Source organism: Chiloscyllium plagiosum, unplaced genomic scaffold (genome assembly GCF_037043375.1).
Source record: "Chiloscyllium plagiosum isolate Xiang-an unplaced genomic scaffold, Cpla_swu_hap1 HiC_scaffold_24, whole genome shotgun sequence".
In the NCBI taxonomy this organism is placed as follows: Eukaryota; Metazoa; Chordata; class Chondrichthyes; order Orectolobiformes; family Hemiscylliidae; genus Chiloscyllium; species Chiloscyllium plagiosum.
Genome location: NW_028270162.1, coordinates 57,409,948 through 57,434,961, shown reverse-complemented (window position 1 = coordinate 57,434,961; position 25,014 = coordinate 57,409,948). Strand labels below are relative to the sequence as shown.

General features: G+C 39.6%; 1 protein-coding gene and 1 long non-coding RNA gene across 11 annotated transcripts in view; one reads left to right on the top strand and one right to left on the bottom strand.

Annotated features, from left to right (window-relative positions):
- Positions 1-25,014, bottom strand: part of pisd (phosphatidylserine decarboxylase) — a 132,438-nt gene that overhangs the window by 73,854 nt on the left and 33,570 nt on the right. For 3 of the 10 annotated variants that reach the window (XM_088000192.1, XM_088000203.1, XM_088000196.1), the window contains exon 3: positions 12,299-12,483. In XM_088000192.1, coding sequence (XP_087856318.1) covers positions 12,299-12,483 — 185 coding nt within the window. Of the gene's footprint in view, positions 1-12,298; positions 12,484-25,014 lie in introns of those variants that run through there. The other 7 variants (XM_088000201.1, XM_088000194.1, XM_088000198.1 and 4 more) reach the window with 4 other exon arrangements.
- On the top strand, positions 906-22,753 carry LOC148145759 (uncharacterized). The gene is made up of 3 exons (XR_015761287.1): positions 906-989; positions 15,102-15,167; positions 22,392-22,753. It is a non-coding gene; the product is annotated as an uncharacterized LOC148145759 (long non-coding RNA).

Here is a 25,014-nt window from a genome sequence, read left to right as displayed (position 1 = left end):
GTTGGGGGGAAAAAAAATAAAATTAAAAAAAAAAAATCAGCCAGGGCAGGGGCAAGGGCTCATGCACGATGCTGCCTTGTCTCTTGAACAGGGAGAGGATATAGTAAGTGCTCAATCCCATTGAAATGATTGGAGGGGCCTCAGCAATGCTGCACGTCTCTTACACACATATGTGTCCCTGTTCAGAAACAAACCCTGAGAGAGAGCGAGAGCGAGCGCGCGCAAGGAAAACGGAGACTTCAGAAAATTCCGAGCCCCAGAGGAGAGGTATCGAATCAATTATTGGAATGAAATAGTGCCCGCCCATCTGGTTCGGATAATTGAGGTTCCTCTGTAGTGCCCACCCATCTGGTTTGGATAATCGAGGTTCCTCTGTAGTGCCCACCCATCTGGTTCGGATAATCGAGGTTCCTCTGTATATACAGAAGGTGGGAGGGGGGGGTAAGGAGTAAACGATAGGTGGGGATAGAACCCAAAGAGAGAGAAGAGCAGTTGGACAGACAAAGGAGAGGATCTGGCTAGGAGGGTGAACAGCTGTTAATGGAGACTGTTAGTCGCTAACATTAGGTAATGTGTATTTGCAGACTATCTGATTACAAGGTCTACTGTGTGGGGCTAGGACATGGAAGAGTTCAGGCCTTAAAATGATTGAACTCTATATCAGGTCCGGAGGGCAGTAGGGTCCCCAAGCAGAACATGAGGTGCTGTTCTTCCAGCTTGTGCTGAGCTTCCCTGGAGCACTGCAGCAAGCCTGAGACAGGGATGTTGGACAGGAAACGGCAGGGGAGAGGGGGGGGGGGGGGGGGGGGGGAAATAACAGGCAACCGGGAGCTTGGGGTATTTGTTTGTGGGCAGAACGTAGATGTTCTGTCAAGTGACCACCCAGTCTGTGCTTCATTTCCCCAGGGTAGAGGAGACCACACTGTGAGCAGTGAATGCAGGAGGCTGGATTGTATGAAGTGCAGGTAAAGTGCTGCTTCACCTGGAAGGTGAGTTTGGGCTCTTGTATACTGAGGAGGGAAATAGGCAGGTGTTACACCTTAGGCTGTTGCAGGGGAAGAGTGGACCAAGGTGTCTTAGAGGGAACGGTTCCTGGGGAAGACAAGGGAGGGGAGGGGAATGGGTCTTAGTGCCTGGCTTACAAATTTCCCTTAACGGGCACTGTAGCATTAGGTCTTCCATTGTCCCACTATTTCCTCAATGGGAGAATAGTTGAATTATGAAGATAAACTAACACTTTATGGACAGTACTGAACATTAATATGGTATTGTCCTGTACAGGAGAAAGTGAGGACTGCAGATGCTGGAGATCAGAGTTGAAAAATGTGGTGCTAGAAAAGCACAGCTGGACAGGTAGCATTCAAGGAGGGGTCTCAGTGTTTCCGGCATAAGCCCTTCATCAGGAACATTCCAAGCAAAGGACTTCTGCCTGAAACATCGACTCTCCTGCTCCTCGGATGCTGCCTGACCTGCTGTGCTTTTCCAGTGCCACACTGTGTTGTTCAGTCTTGCATGGCATTATAGTACATGTTTGGTATTGTTGCTACTGTAAATTACTTGCTTCTGAAAATTAAACTGCACAGTTGGTGTTGGATATTTTCTGTCATGAGCTCCAATCACAGTTAATTTCAAATACAAACAGGATCCATTTTTAAACCCAAACTACAGTATTAAGTAAAAGATGCAAAAATAAGATTGTAAAAATAGCAAAAACAGGGAAATCGCTGGCAGGTGCACTAAGTAGGGACTATTTTGTTAAGCACAAATTGCTTCACCTTACATTATAGCCTAAAATTCCCATAACACAGCAACCAGCTGGATTGTACTGTAATCAGAACTGATGTAAAGGGATAGCTTGACAGAAGGTTTATTAACTTCAGTCTAACAGAGGCAAGTGGTACAATATCTCAGAACCCATTGTGAGATTGCACTGACATCAAATTTAGCTACTGATACCATCCACCAAGACACTTTAAAACTCTGTGTACGAGGGCAACTACACAGGGTATAACAACCAACAGGCATACATGGTGAGATGAAATGCTACCCCCTTTCTCTACTGGTTAAAGTCCTATACAAATAAGTTTGGAGGTATTGCCTCCATTATTACGGAGGCTTCATATCATCAAATGCTCCATAATTTGAGGTCAAAGAAAAGAGTGGGGAAAGAAAGAAAAATAAAACACTATTGGTGTAAATAAATAAAGAGATGTACATCATGACACTCTTTACAATGAAGCTTATTTTAGTTAGAGTTATGCTGGCAATGTTTAAAGTACTCAATTTCTAATTTCATATTTATCCAAAAAACCCAAAACTTTTCAGATCAACTAAGCGGACCACGTCCGTTGTATCTGCCATCCCTAGGATACACGGCAGCAATTCAGCAGCACCTTCCATGTAAGGACTGTTAAGCTGGAAAAGAATAGCACTCCAATAGAACATCTTCCATTTTTCCTCCAAGTGATATGCAATTTGACCCAGACATAAATCACTATTCCTTTATTGTTATACTCAGTAGGCCGAGATTTCCAACTTACCACCACCACAAGGACAGGTGCAGTTCAAAAAAAAAACCCAACACCTCTGGGAAATTACAGGCTCTCCCTCCCAATAATAAACACAGTCAGTGAAGGCCATGTGTCACCCAGAAAACCAAAAAAGGGAAATTTTACCAATGTTAAAATAAAGTTAAAGTAGAGTCAAAATAGAAAGGGACCTTTCACTGCAGTTCAAAACTGAGGACAAAGATTCTGAAATTTGGCAAGGTATTGGGCTTTACTCTGGATACAAACATGGTGGATGGTTGTGCGCTGCTGCAGTATCCTGGACTCATTAACTAGTACATTATTGGAGCAGAAGGAACAAATTGAATGAACTTCAGCTGCAAATTTAACTTGGACGGTGCGACATGCTAGCCATTAGTGAGATATGGCTGCGCAATGGTCAGGAACTAAAAGCTAATTAACCAAACAAACTGGTAAGAGAGAGAAAATTGGAGATATGCAAGTGTATAATTAGTAATTGTGGATGAATAACTTCTATGAGAGGAGATAAAAAGAGACTTTATAGATAGAATTAAAAAATATTAAAGTTTCTAGTAAAGTGATGGCCGTTATGTACAGGTCCTTGTGCAGTGAATGCGGAGTGACACAGTACAGAAACGCAAAGCTTTGAAGGCAGATCAGTTATAACAGAGGGTTTAAACTTTTCATACAGATTGACAGAGCAAACGAGCTCACATCAGCAAGGTAGCTAACTCGTGCTCTGCAGCAATGTCCCTGAACTGGCAACAGTGCAGGTTATTTTAGATTCACTATAATGAGCCGGATATAGTTAATGGTCTACCAGTATGGCAACATTTACCTCATAGCAATCATTATATAATTAATTTAATATTGCGTATGAAAGGGTGAAAGATAAAAACAGAAAGCAGCTGCCACAATTTGAGGTTTACGTTAAGGCTTTTGTCACTGGATGGGATAGACCTGCCCACATTAAGCGATTTTGTTAATGAGTAAAACGTTCAAAAGATAGATTCAATTGGAGCTACTTCTGCCAGGGAGTCGGCTGCCATGGAATGCCACACTCATCTGCCTTGTGTCATCCTCATTCACAAGTGAACACATCTCCAACTGCTCTGCTACACTGTCACCCAATCAAGCTAAGGTCAACACCTCCACTTAGCTCTCCAAAACATCATGGTGGGCTTACAGCTCTTATAAAATTTGCAAAATACTGTCACTCCCTTTTCCATATTTCACTTTTTCTAGTTCTTTTCCCTCTTGCAATGTCAAGTACCTGTTCAAATTTGTTTTATTGTCTATAGAATATTCATCCACATTTCAAAAGGTTTTTACGTTCTTTCACAGATTTTTTTGATTGTCAAGTTGTTGAGACAAACAGGAAAGTGGATAGATATTGTGCTGTTTCCTTGTCACAAATTGGAGATTTCTTGTTGTTAACACATCCTGCGTTTTCACAAAATTGCTTTTGCTTTAGCGCTCATCTAACTTCTGTCCCATATATTGCAGGGGGGTTGTGGTGGTGGCGGTCTGTTTAGTGATAACATTGCTGGATTACTATTTCAGATAATGTCTGGGCTCCTGGGTTTGAAGCTTGCCTCAGAAAATGTAGAATTTGAATTTAATAAAATGCTGGGATTAAGAATCTAATGATGAGCATTGCCAATTGTCAGGAAAACCCCACCTGGCTCTCAAATGTGCTCTGGGGTTAGGATGGGTTGCGCTTCGGCGGGGCGGTGTGGACTTGTTGGGCTGAAGGGCCTGTTTCCACACTGTGAGTAATCTAATCTAATCTAAACTACCATTCTTACCTGGTCTGGCATACATACAATTCCAGACCCATAGCAACATAGGTTGACTCTTAACTGCCCTCTGCGCAATGAATGCTGACCTAGCCAGCAACACCGTCACCCCATGAATGAGTGAAAAATAGACATATTTGCCAACTTCTGTAATCATGTGCCTTAAATTTTTAAACTTATCTGCTTGTTCCAGTGTGGCAACATCCATTTCAAACTTTACTCAAACTTATACATCTAAGGTGCAAGAGATCTACTTATATAAAAAAAGTAGCCGTGGACATCTACTGAGGTAAGGGATAACAGAAAGGAAAAACATACGAAAAGGGAGAGACTCTGATAAATAGGAAACATATAGAACAGTAAAAGGTGACAAAACAGATAGGCTGGGGAGAGCTAGAAAGAGTAAATACAGAAAGAAACTTGTAAAGGAACATCAAAATCAAGACAAGAAACTCGATAATTATATAGATAAAACAGCTGGGGCTAAGAGCTACGCACGTTTTCCAAAAATTGACAACAGTAATATAAATGAAACAAGGAAAGTGCAGACATGTTTCCAGTAGAGGAATAGCATAGCAAATAAAGGAAATTAAGGTTGAATCAAGGATAGAGATTCACCACAAATAAAGTAAGCAACAGAACTGAAGAAAACAATGCCAGTGACAAATTTTCAGGACCAGATAGTTTTCATCCAGGGCTTTAAGGAAAAGAGATTCATTAATTATGATTTTCCGAAGTTCTTCAGATTCAGGGATCATTCCTTTAGATTGAAATCATTGCAAGACTTAGGCTATCTGACAAAAAGTCATATATTCAAGTTTGTCAATGATAAACATATATTAACAGATTACTTGATAAAAATGGCAGTGGATTTCAATATAGGCAAGTATGAAGTCATTCACTTTGCACCCAAGAACAACAGAACAGAGGACTTGGTTCGACTTGGGGATTAAATATCAGAGCTTCAAAATGTCTAATGAAATGCTGCCATTTATAACTGAAGGATTGGTCAGGGTGTGATACTTGTACACCTGAACAGACAACACCAAGTTACTGACAATAGTCTGGGCAGATTTAGCTTTGAAAGGAGTACAGCATAGATTAATCCAGATATCTGTGTGGTTTCAAGGATTAAGTTACAAAATAGGTTTGTACCATCTGGAATTAAGGTGGTAATGGGATGATATTAAGGGGATCTAACAGGGTAGATGGAGAAACATTTCCCTGGTTGACAAAACTAGGATGTGGAGGTGCCGGTGTTGAACTGGAGTCGACAAAATCAGAAGTCACATGGCACCAGATTATAGTCCCACAGGTTTATTTGAAATCACAAGCTTTCAAAGCACTGATCCTTCATCAGGTTTAAGTCTCCGTCTGATGAAGGAGCAGAGCTCCAAAAGCTTGTAATTTCAAATAAACCTGTGGGACTATAACCTTGTGTTGTGTGACTTTTGACTTTGACAAAACTAGGACGAGATGATAAAGCTTAAAAATTAAAATCAGGAGTGAAGTCCAGCAACACATTATATATCGGGTTTGGAATGCTTTTCAGGCAATGATCATACAAGCTAGGCCAATTGTTAATTATAAATCTGGATTAAATTTGACTAATAAAAATCTAAAAGATACGGAACAAAGGTGGATACAAAGTTAGGTCACACATTGAATGACAGATAAGGCCTCGATGAATTAGCCTTGTTCCCATGTTCCTTTTATGCATTTCATTGTCTGGTTCTTCGGATTTTGAATGATTCTAAAAGCCCTCAGGCTGCATCACTGTGGCATTGTCCCATAATCTTAAATCTAAACTGTGAAGGACTAATTTCATCAACATCGAAAATGCACTCTTACAACTTTTAAGGTCTCAGAAAACATCTCCCTGCATTTTCTAGAGATTTTGCAGCTTGTTTAAAAAAAAATGTGCTGTAGGCACTGCATTAACCCTTTGTAACATAATCCCGACGCCACTGTTTTACTTATTTGTTGTTTATTTCGAACCTTGGTATAATATGTACTGTTATGTATTATTTTGCCTAGCTAAGTAGTTGACACTACTTCAGTTAATGTTATTAAAGCTAAGATAGACTTTTTTTTTAACAATATAGGAATTAAGGAATACGGTGAGAGCACGGGTAGATGGATCTGAGTTCAAGAAAGGATCAGCCATGATCTTATTGAACAGCAGAGCAGGCTCGAAGGTCCAGACAGCCTACTCCTGCTCCCTGTTCTTAGGTTCTTATTTTGTTTGTAAATAAATATAACTGAAAGCATTGTCCAGAAACATTATCTCCCACATTCAAAAGTGATGCAGTAAACGTATTCCACAGTAAGTAATTTACCATTAATAAGGGTCAACCGAGGAACTTGGATCACATCAACCTGAACAACAATGAATGTAATACAAGTTCCAGTCTTTCTGAAACTACTGTTCAGCTGTATACACTAAAAGAAATTTTAAAAAGCAACTGCCACAACACAAAGCAGATGAATTCTTCACCGTCCTTATCTTTAAAACAGTCTGCAGACAGTCACTCTAGACTTGTTACTTCCCTCACGTGGAAGCTGTGATGCACAGGAAGAAATGAGTCAGAACTGTGCTCCAAAACAGCATCACACCACTGGCCTGGAATAGATTTTGCAGTAACCTTATCTTTGCTTGCCCGTGTCATTTCAATGCTGTTCCATTGTTTGAGGGAATATGCAAAAGTATAAGCTCAGCCCACATTCAAAGGCCAGTGATCGAGAACAATCATCTTTGTAATCATGGTTATGCAAATTAATTTAAGGAAATACAGCTTGCTTAATGCAGACACAGACATTTTAGCTTCTGAAATGGAGGGAGTACAATGTCTATAAATAGCTAACATGTGGCACCCACCATTTGGGAAATTACATGTATTTTCTCAAAACAGTTTTTGCATCAGAATGAAAAAACAGGAAGCAATATTAGGATTATACCATCTTCCAAACCTAAAGCAATATTCAACACCAAGCTTAAAAGTGTCATTTAGTAATTTCTGCTATTTCTGAAACAATTTTAAACAAGGGGAAATAACATATCAGGTGCTTACTTGCACAATGGATCATTAAAGCAATAAAAACTCAACACACTAATCAATCATGAGGCTTAACTAGATGTTGCAATTTTCATGACAATGCATCAATTTTCTTTCAAGGCTTACACCAGAATGCTCCATACAGCACTGGACAGATTTCCTGCAGATATTAGCATTTCAAATGTCATGCAAAATGACTAAATATGATCTTTACTTATAGAAATGTACGTACTTGAGAGGAGAATGCTTAAGACTCAATGATATGACAGCTCACAGTGTCAACATGTCATACATACCTTGAGCTTAAACAGGACAGCAACTTATAATTTTCAAAGATCAACGAATTTGCTTGGAACCCAACTCAGAATAGGTTTCACTGCAACTCTGTCAACTGGGACAGACTGGGGTGGACTTTGACAATGCAGCATTGAGAAACACATACACATAAAAAGCAAGCAGTTGAGAATCTTTCGTTCTCTCACAAATGAGAAATCTCAAGGTTACAATTCCAGTCAATATTGGGCAATTAGAAGAACAGAGTAAGTTTCTCATCAAACAGGTTTCAGAGAGCCTTAACACCAAACCATACATCAATACTGACAACACTGCACAGCAGACAAGGTCTTTCATCCTGTTCTCAAACGGAAGCAGGCACACAGGTTAAGTTGGAGATCCCAGAGGACACAAAGGTCTGTCACCAGATTGAACAGACAATCCCAACGCTCAAGCATCTAACCTATCAGATCACGATGAAACAAAAATTCGATACATTAATGATAGCAACAGCCGCTTTGTTCCAGGGGACAAATCACATCTCTATGTACCAACACATTATGCTGTACAGAGTCATTGTGCAGCTTAACACATGCATTTAAAACAAATATTGAACAATAAGTGACTTTTCTGTTTACAGTCAGAGCATCTGAAGCACAAGCCTGGCAGCTCATTCAAAGTTCCATCTCATATGTTCAGTTTTGAGAAAAAAACAATAATTCAACCATGCAACACCACACTGTAGGACTCATGACACCTACTGATTTAGTGTTAACACTGAGCTTTTCACAAGTAAACTCTGATGTGCAGCTTACACAATGGTCTGGTGATGTCCGGTGAGGAGCTGGTTCAGGTGGTGTGAAAGACAGGGCAGGTAAAAGTGAGAACAGTTAAGGCTTTGCAGGTTAGTGACTCAGCCTCCCAAGTGCAGGGAGAACTGGAAATGTGGGGAAAACAAACAACTTCAATAGCGACATCAGGTTAAAGAAACATGAGTACAATATAAAACCTTCTAAAAAGTAACGAGCTAAATGTTAGGTTTTTAAAATTGTATCCTTTGTTTAATATGTTGCCAAAAATGCATTTACCAAAATTAATTTTGCCATAAGAAAACATGCCAAAAGGGTGGGTAACATTCTCTCACTGGACACTGCACTGCCCATGTTCATTACAACGGCAGCAGATGTGGAAACTATCACGCCAAAAAACATTAATAGAAAATGCATCTTTACATCAGAAAACTAGCTGAACCATTATGCAATGGCAATTCTCCTGCCCACCCAAACAAAGTCACAGCCTGGCAGTAAACTTTGAAACATAAAACAAAACCAAAGCATTCAGATCTATCTCCATATGAGTGCAATGATAAAGAAAATTGGAGTAGCCAGTCAGCTAATCACAGTTAATCTGACTACAGTTTAGCTCCATGTACCTGCCACGTCCCCACAAACCAATCAATTCTATCTCCACATTCAACACACTCATTGGCCCAGCATCCACACTGTTCTCTGTGGAAGAGAATTCCAAAGTCCAACCGCTTCAGAAAAGAGATTCCTCCTCGTCTAATTTTCCAACTGTACCCACTAGTTCTAGACTCCCTCACAAGGGAAAAAAAAAAAATCAGCATCTGCTCTGTCAAGCCCCTTTGGAATCTTCCATGTTTCAGTGAAGTGACCTCATTATTCTTTCCTCCAGTGAGTACAGGCCCAATCTGCTCAATCTTTTCTCATTAGACAACCCCTTAATTCCAGGAATCAATCTACAGAACTGTTTTCAAAGCAAATAAATCTCTCCTTAAGGATATTCAAACTGTGTATAGTTCTCTGGTGCACTCTCACCAACGTCTCGTACAGTTGAATGAAGTCAATATTCAATCTAGTTTTCTAATTAGCTGCTGGACATGCCTATATTTCTGTTAATGAATCATGAATATGGACAACCAGGCCATATTACATTTAGAGCATTCTCCAATCTCTCTCCCTATTTAAGTAAGACTTAAAACTTGACATTCTTCCTTCTAAAGTAATCTCACATTTTCCACACATTATACACCATTTACTACATTTCTGTATCCTACTCACAGCTCACTTTCCTATTTACCTTTGCATTAATAAAATTAGCTACAATGCAGTTGGACCCTTCATCCAGGTCATTAATAGAGAGCTTCTACTGATTGTGCTTGCATTTCTAGCTTGTTTTCTCTCACTGTAATTTGCTTCAGTCTCCATTTATGCACTTCTACAACTTTCCAAACTCTCTGAACTACCACTCGTTTTGGAAGCATTCCACATTTTTGATATTATCCTCAACTTCCTTAAATAGCCACAAATTTTGCTTCCTTCTTGAGTAGTTGTTTGTTCTGCTTGGAAAAGGGTAAGAGTTATGAAATATCTTAAATGTCTACTACAGATTCTCCACAATCTTATCTTTTCAGCTACTTTCCCATTACGTTTTTGTAAACTGTTTGCTGTGCTCCTGTAATTACCTTCAATTTAAAGATCAGACTTCGAGCCACATTTCTCACCCTTAAACGGAGTCTAAAATTCTATGCTATAATCGCACTTCGCCAAAATATTTTGCTAAAAAGTCATTAATTAATCTTGTTACATTACATTTCACTCTTAAAAGATGCTGTTCCCTGGTTGGTTCCAGAACACACTGTTCCCAGAAGTAGTGTTCTAAATCCATTCTATAAACTCATCTTCCAGGCTACATTTGCCAATATGAATTGTCTATTATATTTGAAGATTAACATTTCCCATGAAAGTTGCAGTAGATTTTGTAAACTGGATTAGCTCAAATGAATTTTTTGGCATGTTTCTTAATTCGTGCTCAATGATAACTGGTTAAACTGAAAATTGACATTATGGCTAACGAGTCAAGGATGTTCTCTTATAATGGAACTCCTCTAAAACAAAAAAAAATTCTTAAAAAGCTCTCTAAACTATGGATATCTGCAGAGATTGAATAAACTAACACTAGACAGAAAAAGACTTGTTCCCACTAGCATTTGGCTTAATGAGGGGTTACAGATCTTAAAAATCATTTGTCACAGATCTAGAGGGGAGGAAAGAGGAAAGTTTATTCACTCAGAGGTACAATAAAAAGATGGAGAAGTTGTTCTATAAATAAACTTGAGAGAGTTTAATAGGTACTTCAGGATGAGGAATTGCATTGCGGGTTACAGACAAATAAAAGGGAACTCTTCCAAGCAGTTAGCACAGACACAGCAGCCAAATAGTTTGTCTGTGTTAAAAGTAACTATGATTTGGTGGTGCGTTTTAACTCCTAATTGGTTATTAGAGAACAATTCCAGAAAAAGCCTGAGCAATCCAGTCCCCATTAAAGCCCATCCCCGTGGTATCCCTCACTTCCCTGAAGCTTATTCCTCTAGGATCATTCTTCCAAACCACATCCCACCAAAAAGTACCCTCAGTCCCCTGAGCACCATCACTTCAGTACCATTCCACCTTGCAGTCATCTGACAGAATACACTTTGCACCATTCAAGACCTTTGAAGCACTCTCTTTTCCAATGTTTCTCAAAGCAACATTTATCTCCAAGGAAGGCCCTTTTCTCCATAATCCTCACTTGCCCATTCCCATTACTCCTGTACTGTCAACTCCTCTTTTGAAGTCACCCCACAACTACATCTATTTTATGTTCCACTGAAGTCCTTTTACAGTCAAAGTCATTGAGCTATACAGCATGGAAACACATCCTAATAACTTCCATTTGCCAACATTTGGCCCATATCCCTCTAAATCTTTCCTATTCATAACCAATCATTCCCATAATTGTAGGTGAAATCCCTAACTTTACCAGAGCTCAGCCCTATTATCCTTGTATACTCATCCATCAAGTTCCCCAACTTTGTCAAAATCCTTTTGGTGAACATTCCTAAATATACATTTATTATTTTACCTTCAGTTTCGATCTCATTATTTTAACAGTGTGTCAGAACCTGCCCTGTCCAGATGTAGCTCACTTCTCTCATACCAATGTAGATTTCTTTAAATTTAGTCATCTACCCAATCATTCCTATAATTGGTGAACTCCCTAACTTCACCAAAGCTCAGCCCTAGACAGCTGTTCTTTACTTTGCAGTGTTGCTTGAATCAATGTTTTACCAGTTGTTTCCTTCCCATATACTCTATAATCAGCTCTATACTAGCTCATTCAAGCTCTCCGTAAATTTTCAAGCTAAACGCTAATCATCCTACGCTTGAACCACAGTACATTTTTCGCATTCAATTAGTCTATTTTCAAAAAAATGAAAGGATGTAATGTGAAAAAAATAAGATAATATAAAGAAAATATTGTGCATGAAAATAAATTTGCTCTTCCCAGTTTACATAAAACACCCAGGAGAGAGAAACACGAGGGTAGGGGCTTAACAGGAAGTATTATATAAGAGAATCTCCAAAGAAAATAAATTATTCAGCCATTAAATCTGTGCAGAAATGATTTGAAGCACATAGTTTCACAATGGCATCACATCTAAGTTATTGGAAAATGCTTGTTAAAGAATGTCGCTCTGTGCTTTAGATCTCAGTCCATGACTTGAAGCAAGGGAAGCCTGTCTTATTGCAACAAAACATGTAGCATTGGTGGTGTGCAGTCACCATGTCCATTGACCCACCTGCCATGCAGGAGCTAAGCTCTCCTTCACCAGCTCGTCTAATCCGCAGTGTTCCAGTTCACGCCGCTTGTACTTATGATATTGATAGTATCCCACATACCCGCCACCTGTGGCCACCAACAAGTGCAAAGGACGGACCCGAGTCACAATTCCAAAAGTGATCATCTGCAGAATCCGGTGATCTGCTTGGACCAAAAACAAATGAAAATTAGATTAGCCTACCAACAGACAGTCTCCACGCTTGTTAAATACAATGACTTTGTAATATTTGTACTTTATTCACAAACACAAGTAGCATAATTGTTTTTGACTTCCCAAACTGGAGTTAGATCTGGACGAAAGAAATTGAACCATATAACACAGAGACGAGAACAAAGTAACTCTGAAGAATTAAGCTGCACTTATTTCAATGCAAGGGGTCTTACAGGTAAGGCTGATGAACTGACCACATGTTTGGGAACATGGGATTGGGACATCACAGCTATTACAGAAACTTCACTCAGGGATGGACAGGACTGCTCAGCGTTCTGAGTTTCAAGTGCTATAAAAAAGGGAGGCAGAAGAGAATGGAGAGTGGCATTTTTAATTAAGGAAAACATTACTGCTGTAACTTGAGAAAATATTTCTGAAAAATCATCCAATAAAAATATGTAGGTAGAAATTAGAAATAAGATTGGAATGATGACCTTGATGGGATTGTACAATAGGCCCCAAACAATAGTCAGAGGGAAATTGATGATCAAATATATAGGGCAATCTCAGATAGATTTAAGAATAATATACTATGTTATAATAGTAGGTGATTTTAACTTTCCAAACGTTGACTGGGAGTAACATGGCATTAAAGGTTAGGATGTGAGGAATTTGTTTAAAAAAGTTTACTTGAATACATTTATCAATATGTAAATGCTCCTTCTGGGGAGGAGCAAAGCTTGACGTTCTCTTGGGTAATATGGCAGGGCAAGTGACTGAAGTGATAGGAGGGAAACATTGTGTGTCTGGTGATCATAATTCTATTTGTTTTTAAATAGTTATGGCAAAGGATAAGCTTTTCATAAAATGTTTTTTAATTGGAGTAGGGTAATTTTTAATAGTACGAAACAAGAACTTTCAAAAGTTAATTGGAGTAGACAGTGATGTCTCATAGGTAGGAGACTTTCAAACATCTGATAAGGAGAGTTCAGAGTTATTATGTATCTATTAGAGTGAAGGGTAAGGTTGGTAGGAGTAGGGAACAATGGTTCCAGACAAGAATATGAAAGAATTATATGTTAGACATAGGCAACTGGGGTTAAAATGAATTTCGAGCAGTACAAATTGCTTAGTGACAATAGAACATAGAACCAATCTGAAGCCCATCTAACCTTCATTATTCTATTCTCGTCCATATGCCCACCTAATGACCATTTAAATGCCCGTAAGGTTGGCAAGTCTACAACTGTTGCAGGCAGCGCGTTCCATGCCCTTACTACTTCTCCTAGTAAAGAAAGTACCTCTGACATCTGTCCTATATCTATCACCCCTCTATTTGAAGCTATGCCCCCTCGTGCTAGCCACCACCATCTGAGGAAAAAGGCTCTCACTGCCCACTCGATGCATTCCTCTGATTATCTCATACATCTCAATTAAGTCACCTCTCAACCTTCTTCTCTCTAACATTCTTAAGAAGGAATTCAGGAGGACAAAGAGGGGATAGGAGATAATCTTGGCAGATAAGGTTAAAGTAATTCTAAAGAGATTCTACACGTAAATTAACAGCAAGAGAACAACTAGAGAAAAAGTAGGGCCCCTTAAAGCTCAAAGAGGTCATTGTGTTGAATCTCATGAGATGGGAGAGATATTAAATGAATATTTTGTCAGTTTTTTGTTGTGGAGAATGAAACAGAGGCTAAAGGTTGATGTTTTGAAAACAGTTCACATTTCAGAAGAGGAAGCCCTGGAGGTCTTAGAAAATATAAATCTGGATAAACCTCCAGGACCTGATCAAGTGTATCCCAGGACACTGTGGCCCGTTGCAGAAATATTTATCTGGCCTTTAACTATGGGTGAGGTGCTGGATGACTGGAGAGTAGCTAATGCTGTGCTTTTATTTTTATAAAGGCTGTAAAGAGAAGCCTGAAAACTACAGCACTGTGAATCTGACTTTGGTGGTGGGTAAATTGGTGGAGGTGATTCTGAAAGATAGGACTTGTATGCATTTGAAGAGGCTAGGAATGATTACAGCTAGTCAGCATGGTTTTGTACATGAAAAATCATGTCTCATAAACTCGACTGATTTTTTTGAAGAAGTAACCAAGAAGATTGATGAGGGCAGAGCGGTTGACGTTCTTTACTTCGACTTTAGTAAAGCATTTGACAAGGTTCCATATGGCAGACTAATTAGTAAAGTTAGATCACGTAGGGTTCAGTGTGAGCTTGCCAATTGAATACAAAATTGGCTTAATGGCAGGAGACAGTGGTGGTGGAGGGTTGTTTTCCAGATTGGAGGCCTGTAGCCAGCAGTATTCAAAAGGGATCAGTATTGGGTCCACTTTTGTGTGTTGTTTACATAAATGATTTACATGCGAATGTAGAACGCATTGTTAGTAAGTTTGTGGATGACTGGTGACATCCAATAGTGGACAGTGAAGGTTATCTAAGATTACAAACGAGATCTTGATCAATTAGGTCAATAAACACAAGACATTGCATTTTGCTAAAACAAACAAGGGCAGGACTTACTGAACTAAAAGTAGGGCCTTGGGTAGTACAGGGTGACCGCTGTATTCGTGAAATCGTTTACCGCTGTTTCAGTTACCCGCAGTTTACCACGGCCCATACACGTTACAGGGAAGCTTCCAGAACCAAGGACCATGGGGCTGCTGGGAAGGTAAATTTCCCACTTAAATGAATGGGTTTGCTGCTATCTGCAGTCTCAGGCTTCCACGGTAGACCTTGGAACGTATTGTCCACGGGTCTGGGGGATTACTGTATTGTAGAACAGAGACCTCTAGTGGTTCAGGTACATAATTCTTTGAAGTTTGCATGATATGTTGTTTGCATGATAGGCAGTTGGGACTAGTTTACTTAGGGATCATGGTCGGCATGGACTGATTGGACCAAAGGGTCTGTTTCTGTGCTGTTTGACTCGATGACTATAGCTTTCTAACACAGGAGTGAAGGAACAGTTAGTTATACAGTGTCATGCAGTATGAAAACAGATCCTTTGGTCCAACCAGTCCATGCTGAACATAATCCCAAACTAGTCCCACCTGCCTGCGCCTTGTCAATATCCCCCCAAACCTTTCCTATTCCCGTACTTATCCAACTGTCTTTTAAAAATTGTAATTGATCTTTAAGGGACCTCCTTGATCTTTAAGGATCTTGATCCTTAAACTTTCTCTCTAGTTGTCCTCTTGTTCTTAACGTGGTACCCTTATCTGCCAAAACTATTGCCCCTTTGCCTTCCTGATTTTTCTCTTCAGAATGGCCCTACACACACTAAGAAATTCAATTGAACCAAGTTGTCTATATCTCAAATAAGATTCTCTTTTATTCTTGATTAGAACCTCAATGTCTTTATTCATCGATTGTTCTTTAATCTTACCAGCCTCACCCTTCACTCTACCAGGAATATAATGCCTCTAACCTTTTGTCATCACACTCTTGAAAGCCCCCTACTTGTCAGATGCCCTTTTACTTGTTAATGGTCTAATCCAATCAACTTTTGAAAATTCTTATCACATACCACTAAAATTTGTCTTACTCCAATTAAAAGCTTTATCTTTTATGCAAGGTTTATCCTTTCCCAAAGCTATTTTGAAAATAATAGAATTATGATCGCGAGACTCAAAGTGATCCCCCAATTTTATTTCAGTCACCTGCCCTGCCTTAGGTTTCTACTTGGCAAGAGGAACTTCAGGTAGAAATCAAGGGCTGCACATGAAAAGTATCCCAAACTAAACCCTCCAGATTTAAACATAACCTGTCCTACAAAGAGTAAAGAAAAACAAACACAATGTTCTTAAAGGTCAATATTGAGCTAAATCATTGAGGTCTTCTTAAGCTTTGTGGCAACCACACTTATACCTATTGTGCAGAGCTCTAATCACCATCGCACAAAAAGGATATTGCAGCCAATGAAAGGATAAAAAAGGGACAATCAGAATGATCGAGGGAACAGAGGTATTGGATAATCAAGACTGAGTTCATCCTCACATGTAAAGGTCAAAAAATGATAGTATAAGTGTATTTAGGATTGTCAGAGGAATCAAATAGCTAAATTACTTCGCATTATCTGCTCACAGCCTGCTTGCTTCATACGTAATATATTTCCAATTGCTTCTCATGCAGGTAAGAGCACTGGCATAGACTCCCGAGGGAGATTGTAGAAGCAGTTAGCACTGGTACACTCAAATTAAATAGACAACAAACAGGGTGACATTTTGGGATACAGAATATGGATTGACTGGAGACATTCATGCTTGAAAAATCTCTGCCACTGGGATTTCTTCACCTTATAAGAACCAATAACTCCTTTATCATTCTACTGTATAGCTAGCATGATAGGAGAAGGGAAACTAAATGGGCCATGGTTTATTTTACATATCAAGCCGACGACATACAATAGTCCTTTGGCCCAAATACTCAGTGCTAGCATTTATGCTCCACACAAGCCTTCCCATTGCCCATTTCTTTCCTAAATATATCAGATCTTTCTATCTCATGACCTCAAGTGCTTCGAATCGTAGAATCCATGCAGTGCAGAAAGAGACCATTCAGCCCATCAAGTCTGCACCGACACCTGATCAGCATCCCATCCAGACCTAGAACCTTACCCTAACCCCTTTAACCCTGCATTTTACCAGAGCACCTAGCTGAAACCCACAGACACGGAAAGAGTATGCAAACTCCACACAGACAATCACCCAAGGCTAGAATCGAACCTGGGTCACTGGCACTGTGAGGCAGCAGTGCTAACCACTGAGCCATGTATCAATCATACTTATCCAGTTTCCTTTTTATACACATCTAGTTTTAACTACAGCTTGTGGTGGCAGAGTTCACATTCTAAGTACCTTAGCATTCCTACTGCATTTATTAGGCACCATACGTATTAATACTCAAGTCTAAATTAAAACATCTTCTCCACTTCCACCCGGCCAAACCCATCATTACCTTAAATACTTCTGTAAATCACCCTTCAAACTTCGCCTTTTCAGAAGCGAAAAGAAAAATGTCAGTCTGGTCATTGCTAATGTTTATAATTTCTCAGCTCCACTTTCATCCTCAAATCTTTTTGTAGAATCATAGAACCCCTACAGTGTAGAAACAGGCCATTTGGCCCAACAAATCTACACTGACCCATTCCCCTAGTCTATTGGGCTGCATTTCACCTAACTAATACATCCAACCTACACTTCCCTGAACACTGTGGGTAATTTAGCATGGTCAATTCACCTAACTTGCACACCTTTAGACTGTGGGAGGAAACGGGAGCACCCAGAGGAAACCCACGCAGACACGGGGAGAATGTGCAAACTCCACACAGACAGTCGCCCAAGGTTGGCATTGAACCTGGGTCCCTGTCACTGTGAGGCAGCAGTGTTAACCACCGAGCAACCATGCCACCCTTTCTATGCAAGTTCAATATATCTTTTCAATTCCCCCTCTTTAGAAATCAACCTCAGCTTAACCATTATCTTATGAGATCGCTCAACAGCATTACTACTTTTACTATCGGTTTCCCTCATATCTATTTGATAATCAACACCATTTACACTCTTACCACCAAGTACATGGCCACCTCAGTTTTGTTATTTAACATCTATCGACATTGAAACTCATTTGCCAATTACAAACCTATTCAGCAAATTTATTAATAGCTTCATGTTCTATTTTTCTTTAGCATTACATAACTACACATCCAAAGTTGGAATTGTCTGAAAATTTAGAAATTATGCTTTCAATTCCAGATCATTGCTATAGGTTATGAACATTGGTCCCAGCATTGTCACTTACAGAACATAACTTCTCACGTTTTGGTTGTTAACCATTAACCACTCTTCTCTTTGCTAATCTATAACCAGTAGCTATCTGATCTGTTACTTGCCCTGATTCCACCTGCACACTTCTTAGTTATGCATTTACTATATAGTACTTCGTATTCCTGATGAAGGGCTTTTGCCCAAAACGTCTGTTTTACTGCTTCTGGGATGCTGCCTGAACTGCTGTGCTTTTCCAGCACCACTCTAATCTAGACTCTGGTTTCCAGCATCTGCAGTCATTGTTTTTACCTATACAGTACCTCAAAGACCTTGAAAATCCAAATATATTACATCTACGCCATTATTCCCATGTACTGTTATTTATTAGTAATTTCAGGCAAGTATGATCTTCCCTCTTGAATCCATGACAACTTAGTTTTGGCTTCTAGATCTTATTTTAATAACATCGAGGAAAGATCAAATACCCTTCCTATCTTCAACATTACACTAAATAGCCTCCAGCACTCTAGCGTTGTTCTATGTCTCTTCAAATAAAGGCATAATATTAGCTGTCAACTAGCATTAGTCCATTTCTTAATACATTTCCATATAGAGTAACAGAGTTATACAGTACTGAAACGGGCCCTTCAGCCCAACATGTCCATGCTGAACAGGTTTCCTAAACTGAACTCGTCCTATTTGCTACATTCTGCCCATGTAGCAGATCATCTCTGCTCTCTAATTGTTGATATGGTTACAGAAAATCTGGACATGGTTTTGTCTGTTAAGTTTAATTAATCAAATTATCTCCTTGCTTTAACTAAATGCATCTTACATTTTTACATCTCTCCTATATCATGCAACCCTTGATAGTCTCCAGAGGAAACATCCAAAGAAAGTAACTATACAATATTTCTACCTTTTGTAGTCATTGCCAGTGAGTTTACTTTGTACACACTTCAGCAGTCCTATCCATACGTCAAAGTTTCTATCATATGCATTGCTATTAATTTTATATATTTAAGTTACTTTCATCATTCTCTTTGCAGTATTCAAAAAAAAAATTTCCTAAACCTTTAGCAGTTCCTTTCATTTCCCTTTGATTTATTGTTGAATTACTTAGTATTTGCTTTATCTGTCTTTTCTCTCTACTCATTTTGATTACTAATTGGTCAGTTTGCTCTTGACTTTGTTAGACAGAGGAATGTAATTGAACAGCTTCAAACATTTCCCATATGGCCTCTTTCTCACTGATGGAGAGTTCAGCCAGCGCCCTCCCCACCCCCCAAACAGGAAAATGACATCACCAACCCAAAGAAACACAAACATATAAATAGAAAGCAGGAATTATCAACAGTGCTTCGCCTGGAGGCCCACTGAAGATGTTACCGAGAAGGGTGATGAAACGTTTGGAAATGAACCTTCCAGCTCAGCGAGCAATTGCCCATAATGTTAGGGGAAGGGGTAAGTGTAGGGGAGTGGGTCTGGGTGGGTTGCGCTTTGTCGGGTCGGTGTGGACTTCTTGGGCAGAAGGGCCTGTTTCCACACTAAGTAATCTAATCTAATCAAACTACATCCAGAACCTCAACCTGAGCTACAAATCTTCTCAAAACTCGCTAATTAACAGTCTATTCAAACTATTTTGCCTTCATCTTAATAATTACTTCTGCAGTTATTTTAGACTTATTTTAGACTTGAGATTGTGATTGCTATTGCATGTATACTCCCCAAATGCTTACTTCTCTTCTCTGCTCTGGTGTATTTCCTTTTACTAGATTCAGCAATAATTCCACTCAGTGGATTGAAAACACAATCTCTTAATTTATTCCTCCTTTTCTCATCTTTCCAGCTAATTTTGAAATGACTGAAATCTTATCTGATTAAATGCATATATATTTGTTCCTTTCATCCTCTTAGATGGTCTGTAAATTATTTCACATCATTTATAACTTTTAACCTTTGATCTCAATTCATAAATTGTTTTTATCTAAACATTTGTTACTTTCTTTTGTTCAGCCATGTTGGCTCTCCTGAGCACTGTATAACTAACTATCTCTTTCTTCCCTGTTCTTTCTCACCTGCAAAATTTAACTGTCAATTCTGATCCTCATACAGCCATATTTCGACTCTCCCTACCACATCTTGATCCTCGATACAAATTATCGCTCCCATTTCCCTCGCTGAGTTTGTCCAACAATTTCTTATAACACCTCCCTAAATAAAACCAACAGTTCAGGTTCCTCCTTAATTCCGAAATACAGATATTTAGTTAGGTGAAGCTATACTCAGGCAGCTGCCAACATCCTTACATTCAAAACTACACCTTCTTCTTTATTATACAATCCTACAAACTCAAATGATTCCTAAGTTAAAAGAGTGTGCTCTCCATCATTCTCAAGCCCTCTGCAGTTCTAAGCAGAGACCACTAGGGAGTGTACAAGAGCAGATGATGTATCTCACAACTCCTGGCAATTCAACAGTGTCCCCAAGAGGAACCTTTTGCTTCAAAGCTGGTGTCTTTTTAAAAAAATCACAAATCACATATCGCTGTGTGCTCACTTTTAACATCTGGTGCACACCATAACTCTTTCATTCTATGTAAGGTAGCGTGCCTGAGGATGAGGTTTTTGTACCTATCACGTACACAGCATCAGACACAGGAAGGCAGGAAACACCACTCTTTAACATCACTCAAACAGAAAAGCAGCAGCCATACAAGCTACAAGGTTTCAGCCGAGATTGCCTTTGCAGAGGTAGTTGAATTCAAGTCAGAACAAACGTATGGGTATGGACACAGTGCTCTCAGGTTAGGATGTGGGACAGTTAGCATTCCTCTTGCTATTCTACTCCTACAGGAAGTAGGTACATGTCTATTGTGAAAACTTCAACTCTGAAATTACTCCCTCAGTATCAGGGTTCACGGTGCAATAACAGGTACTTGAGCCAAACCCCATGAATACAACTCCATCTCAACCAGGAAATATGGGAGATCATTATCTAGTTAAACTTCTAGACAACGTTGAAGCTAAAGATTTTAATGGTTGGGAACTCGGTAATGGCTGTGTTGTTGTTGTTGATTGAAGTGCAATAGCTATGATTGCCATTTCCGTGCATTTTTCCTGGTACAAATGTTACCTATATTGGTCAACTCAAACCTGGATATTGCCGAAGTCCTTGCGTAGGCTAATTGATCTCAACCTTCCCAGGGCAACACTTAGACCAATATCACCTATTTTGAGGGCAACCACTCTTATCTCTCTTGTGACATTCAGTCCTTGTGCAGATCAGTGAATAGTTATCAGTGAAAGAGTTCTATGATGACTCCTACCGTCATATTGATGACAGAATAACAATGTTGAGGGTAGGAATTGATAAGAGTTAAAATAATTTTGGCTTCTGAAGAGCGGAAATACCTGAACAAACTTCAACTTTGCCACTATCATAGCAGCACTGGAACAGCATGGTTAGAAGCACAAGTCATTCTGCACACAAGTACTGCAGAATCAAAGGTTTTGCATAGGAAGTACAGAAGTTTTTGAAGTGTTCGGTGCATGCGGCCACTTAATGTGCATGGAGGAAACTAAGTTGACTGGTCACTAGTATCAATGAAGTTGAAGAATCATCCAGTCATCACTTGGAATCAATTACATGATTCACAATGCCCGAAAATGCGGATATTCACAGCGACAATTTCTCTTGCCAATTGAATGGCACTTTATATCATTTGTAACTCATTCTAAGTTTTATTATAATTATCAACACAATCAAGACACCGTAATGGTGTGTGAAAGGGAAGTCATATTTGTCAAATTTATTAGAGTTCTTTGAAGATATAATAAGCAGAGTGGATAAAGGGGAACCAGTAGATACAAGGTATTTGGATTTCCAAAAGACTTTTGATAAGATCCTTGATAAAAGGTTCTTGTACAAGCACTCATTGCATTGAAGGGTATACATTAGTATGGACAGTGACTTAACTAATTCAAAGGAAACTTGCCAATTTTTACAGATGCACTACTGAAAGCATCCTATCTGGATGCACCACAATGTGTTATCAATATGATGGTTTGAGTCAAAGAACTCCTTCACCAATTACTGTTCATTGATCTTCTGTTTGCATCTACCAGAATCAACTGGCTTGACTCGTCTGAACAGCCTTGACCTGCACAAGAACTGCTCTTCACAAGTCAGCAAGAAATTACAGAAAATTGTGAAGATGGCTGAAGGAAAACCAGCCTTCCATCCATTGGCTCCATTTATACTTCTTGCTGTCTCAGGAAAGAAATTGACATCAAAGACCCTTCCCACCCCGATTATACTCTCTTCCACAAATACCTGTGGGCAGAAGACATACAAACAGATTCAAGGACAGCTTCTTCCCTGCTGTTATCTGACTTTTGATCTACTTTCGCAAATGTTAATTCTGATCGATCTCTCGGCACCTCCTTTGCGGCTGTAACATTGTATTCTGCACTCTGCTCTGTCACTCTGTATTGGTATCACACTCTATGGTATGATGTGCCTGTGTAGCACACAAAACAATGTTTTTCACTGTATCTCGGTACATGTGACAACAATAAATCAATGAAACAGAAAATTATGTAAACAGATCTTTCAGGTTAGCAAACATTTAACCAGTATAGTGCCACAAGGATCAATGTTAGGGCTTCTACTACTAACAATCTAAAATATGACCTGGATGAAGGGATCAACTGCATCGCACATAAATTTGCTGACATACAAACAGAGAATGAAAACAAGTGGGGATACAAAGGATCTTCCAACATAAATAAATTAAAGTCAGTGTGAAATAATTTGGCTGGAAAATAATTAGAAAAATGTAAGGTGGTCCCTTTGTAAGGAAAAACGGAAAGCATTATTTGAATAGACAGAATACAAGGTGCTGTCGAACAGAGGATCTGGCTGCCCTGGTAAACGAACCACAAAGTGCTAGTGGTGTGAATTCCCCTCCAACAGGTATTTTACCTGATGCTGCAATTCCCATGCCATTTCCTGCAGCATAAGATACGTGGCATGGATACAGTGGCATTAAATAATCCAACAGACATTTCTTACAACTGACAATACAGATACGTTACATTCCTAAAATCAGCCTGAACTAATATTAAGCTGTTAAAAACTTATTAAAACTTAACTTGAGTATCATTCCAAGAGAGTGTCATGCTTTAATTGAAGAAGTTACATGAAGTACAATGTTTTTAAATGCCTTCAAGTCACGTACTATGGTGTAGTGACAATATCTGGAGCATGTCTCAAAAGTATTCTGACATATTGACCATGGGACATAATACAACAGACCCTTCTTTTCTAAGATAAAGGCTTATCCCACACAGATAAACATGGTTGTTCATACAATTATTATACAAACAGGTAAAACATTTACAAACTAACATTTTAAACTTCAATGTAATGCTTTGGAGATTTGACAACTCATCCTATTCTGGTGATCACATACCCACCATGAGAGGTCCATGCTGTTCTGTGTTGCATATGCCTGGTGTCTCTCAACACCACAGTACACAGTGTTGTTCCACATAATCATACATGATTGATGTGCTAGGCAGTGTCTGAGCTGGTTTTTGTTCCTTCATAATGTAGCACCATATAATGTCTTTGTGTGATCTGGGTGGTTGCATATTTTACAAACATTTCCTGGTATCCAAATTTGCATTTCTAACTCTCACACTGTGCCAGTACGCAGTGTTGGTGGTTTCTATACACATGCAAGTCATGCATCATTCATTCTTCTTACTGGGGAAGGAGATTCACGGGAGTCTTCCAAGGAATGTTGTGGTGGGAGTGGCAATTTTTTCTCAATTGGTGTTGCACAAAAATGCAGCATTGCAAGACAAAAAATTTACTTTGTTGCTCAACACTTATTTGATTTGATTTATTTACAGTCACATGTATTTTGTTACAAAATACAGTGAAAAGTGTTGTGCCATGTCACCACTCTCTGGTGCCATCTTAAAACAAAGACAAATAAACCAAAGCAAAGAATATAAAGGCAGAAAAAAATCCTAAAGAAACTGCCCAACTGGTTTTGTGGGCGGCACGGTGGGACAGTGGTTTGCACTGCTGCCTCACAGCGCCAGAGACCCGGGTTCAATTCCCGCCTCAGGCGACTAACTGTGTGGAGTTTGCACGTTCTCCCCGTGTCTGCGTGGGTTTCCTCCGGGTGCTCCGGTTTCCTCCCACAGACCAAAGATGTGCAGGGTCAGGTGAATTGGCCATGCTAAATTGCCTGTAGTGTAAGGTAAGGGGCAAAATGTAGGGGTAGGGGTGGGTTTCGCTTCGGCGGGTCGGTGTGGACTTGTTGGGCCGAAGGGCCTGTTTCCACACTGTAATCTAATCTAATCTAATCTAATCTAAACTCTGCAGTCCTTCTTGTTAAGTGCTATGTCATGGACCATGGGTCTGATGACCAGGTACAAGTCCTCTTCACAACACTGTTGCTGGAATGCAAGTCACCGTTCTTCAGCGCCATCTCGCCTTCACCGACATCACTATGATTTCTCGCTGATGGCACCAAGCCGCCAGGTACTAAACCAGCCCAAACGCCACTGCCATGAGTCTGCTGCCTGGTCTCGTACTGGGCCCAAAATCACCTCTGACGCTGCCGCCACACGTCTGCACTGCTGGCCCACTCATCATTTCCACTACTGAGCTCTTCACCAAGAGGTAAGTAAAACAAAACAGAAGAGAAAACAAAACAAAAAAGAAACATGG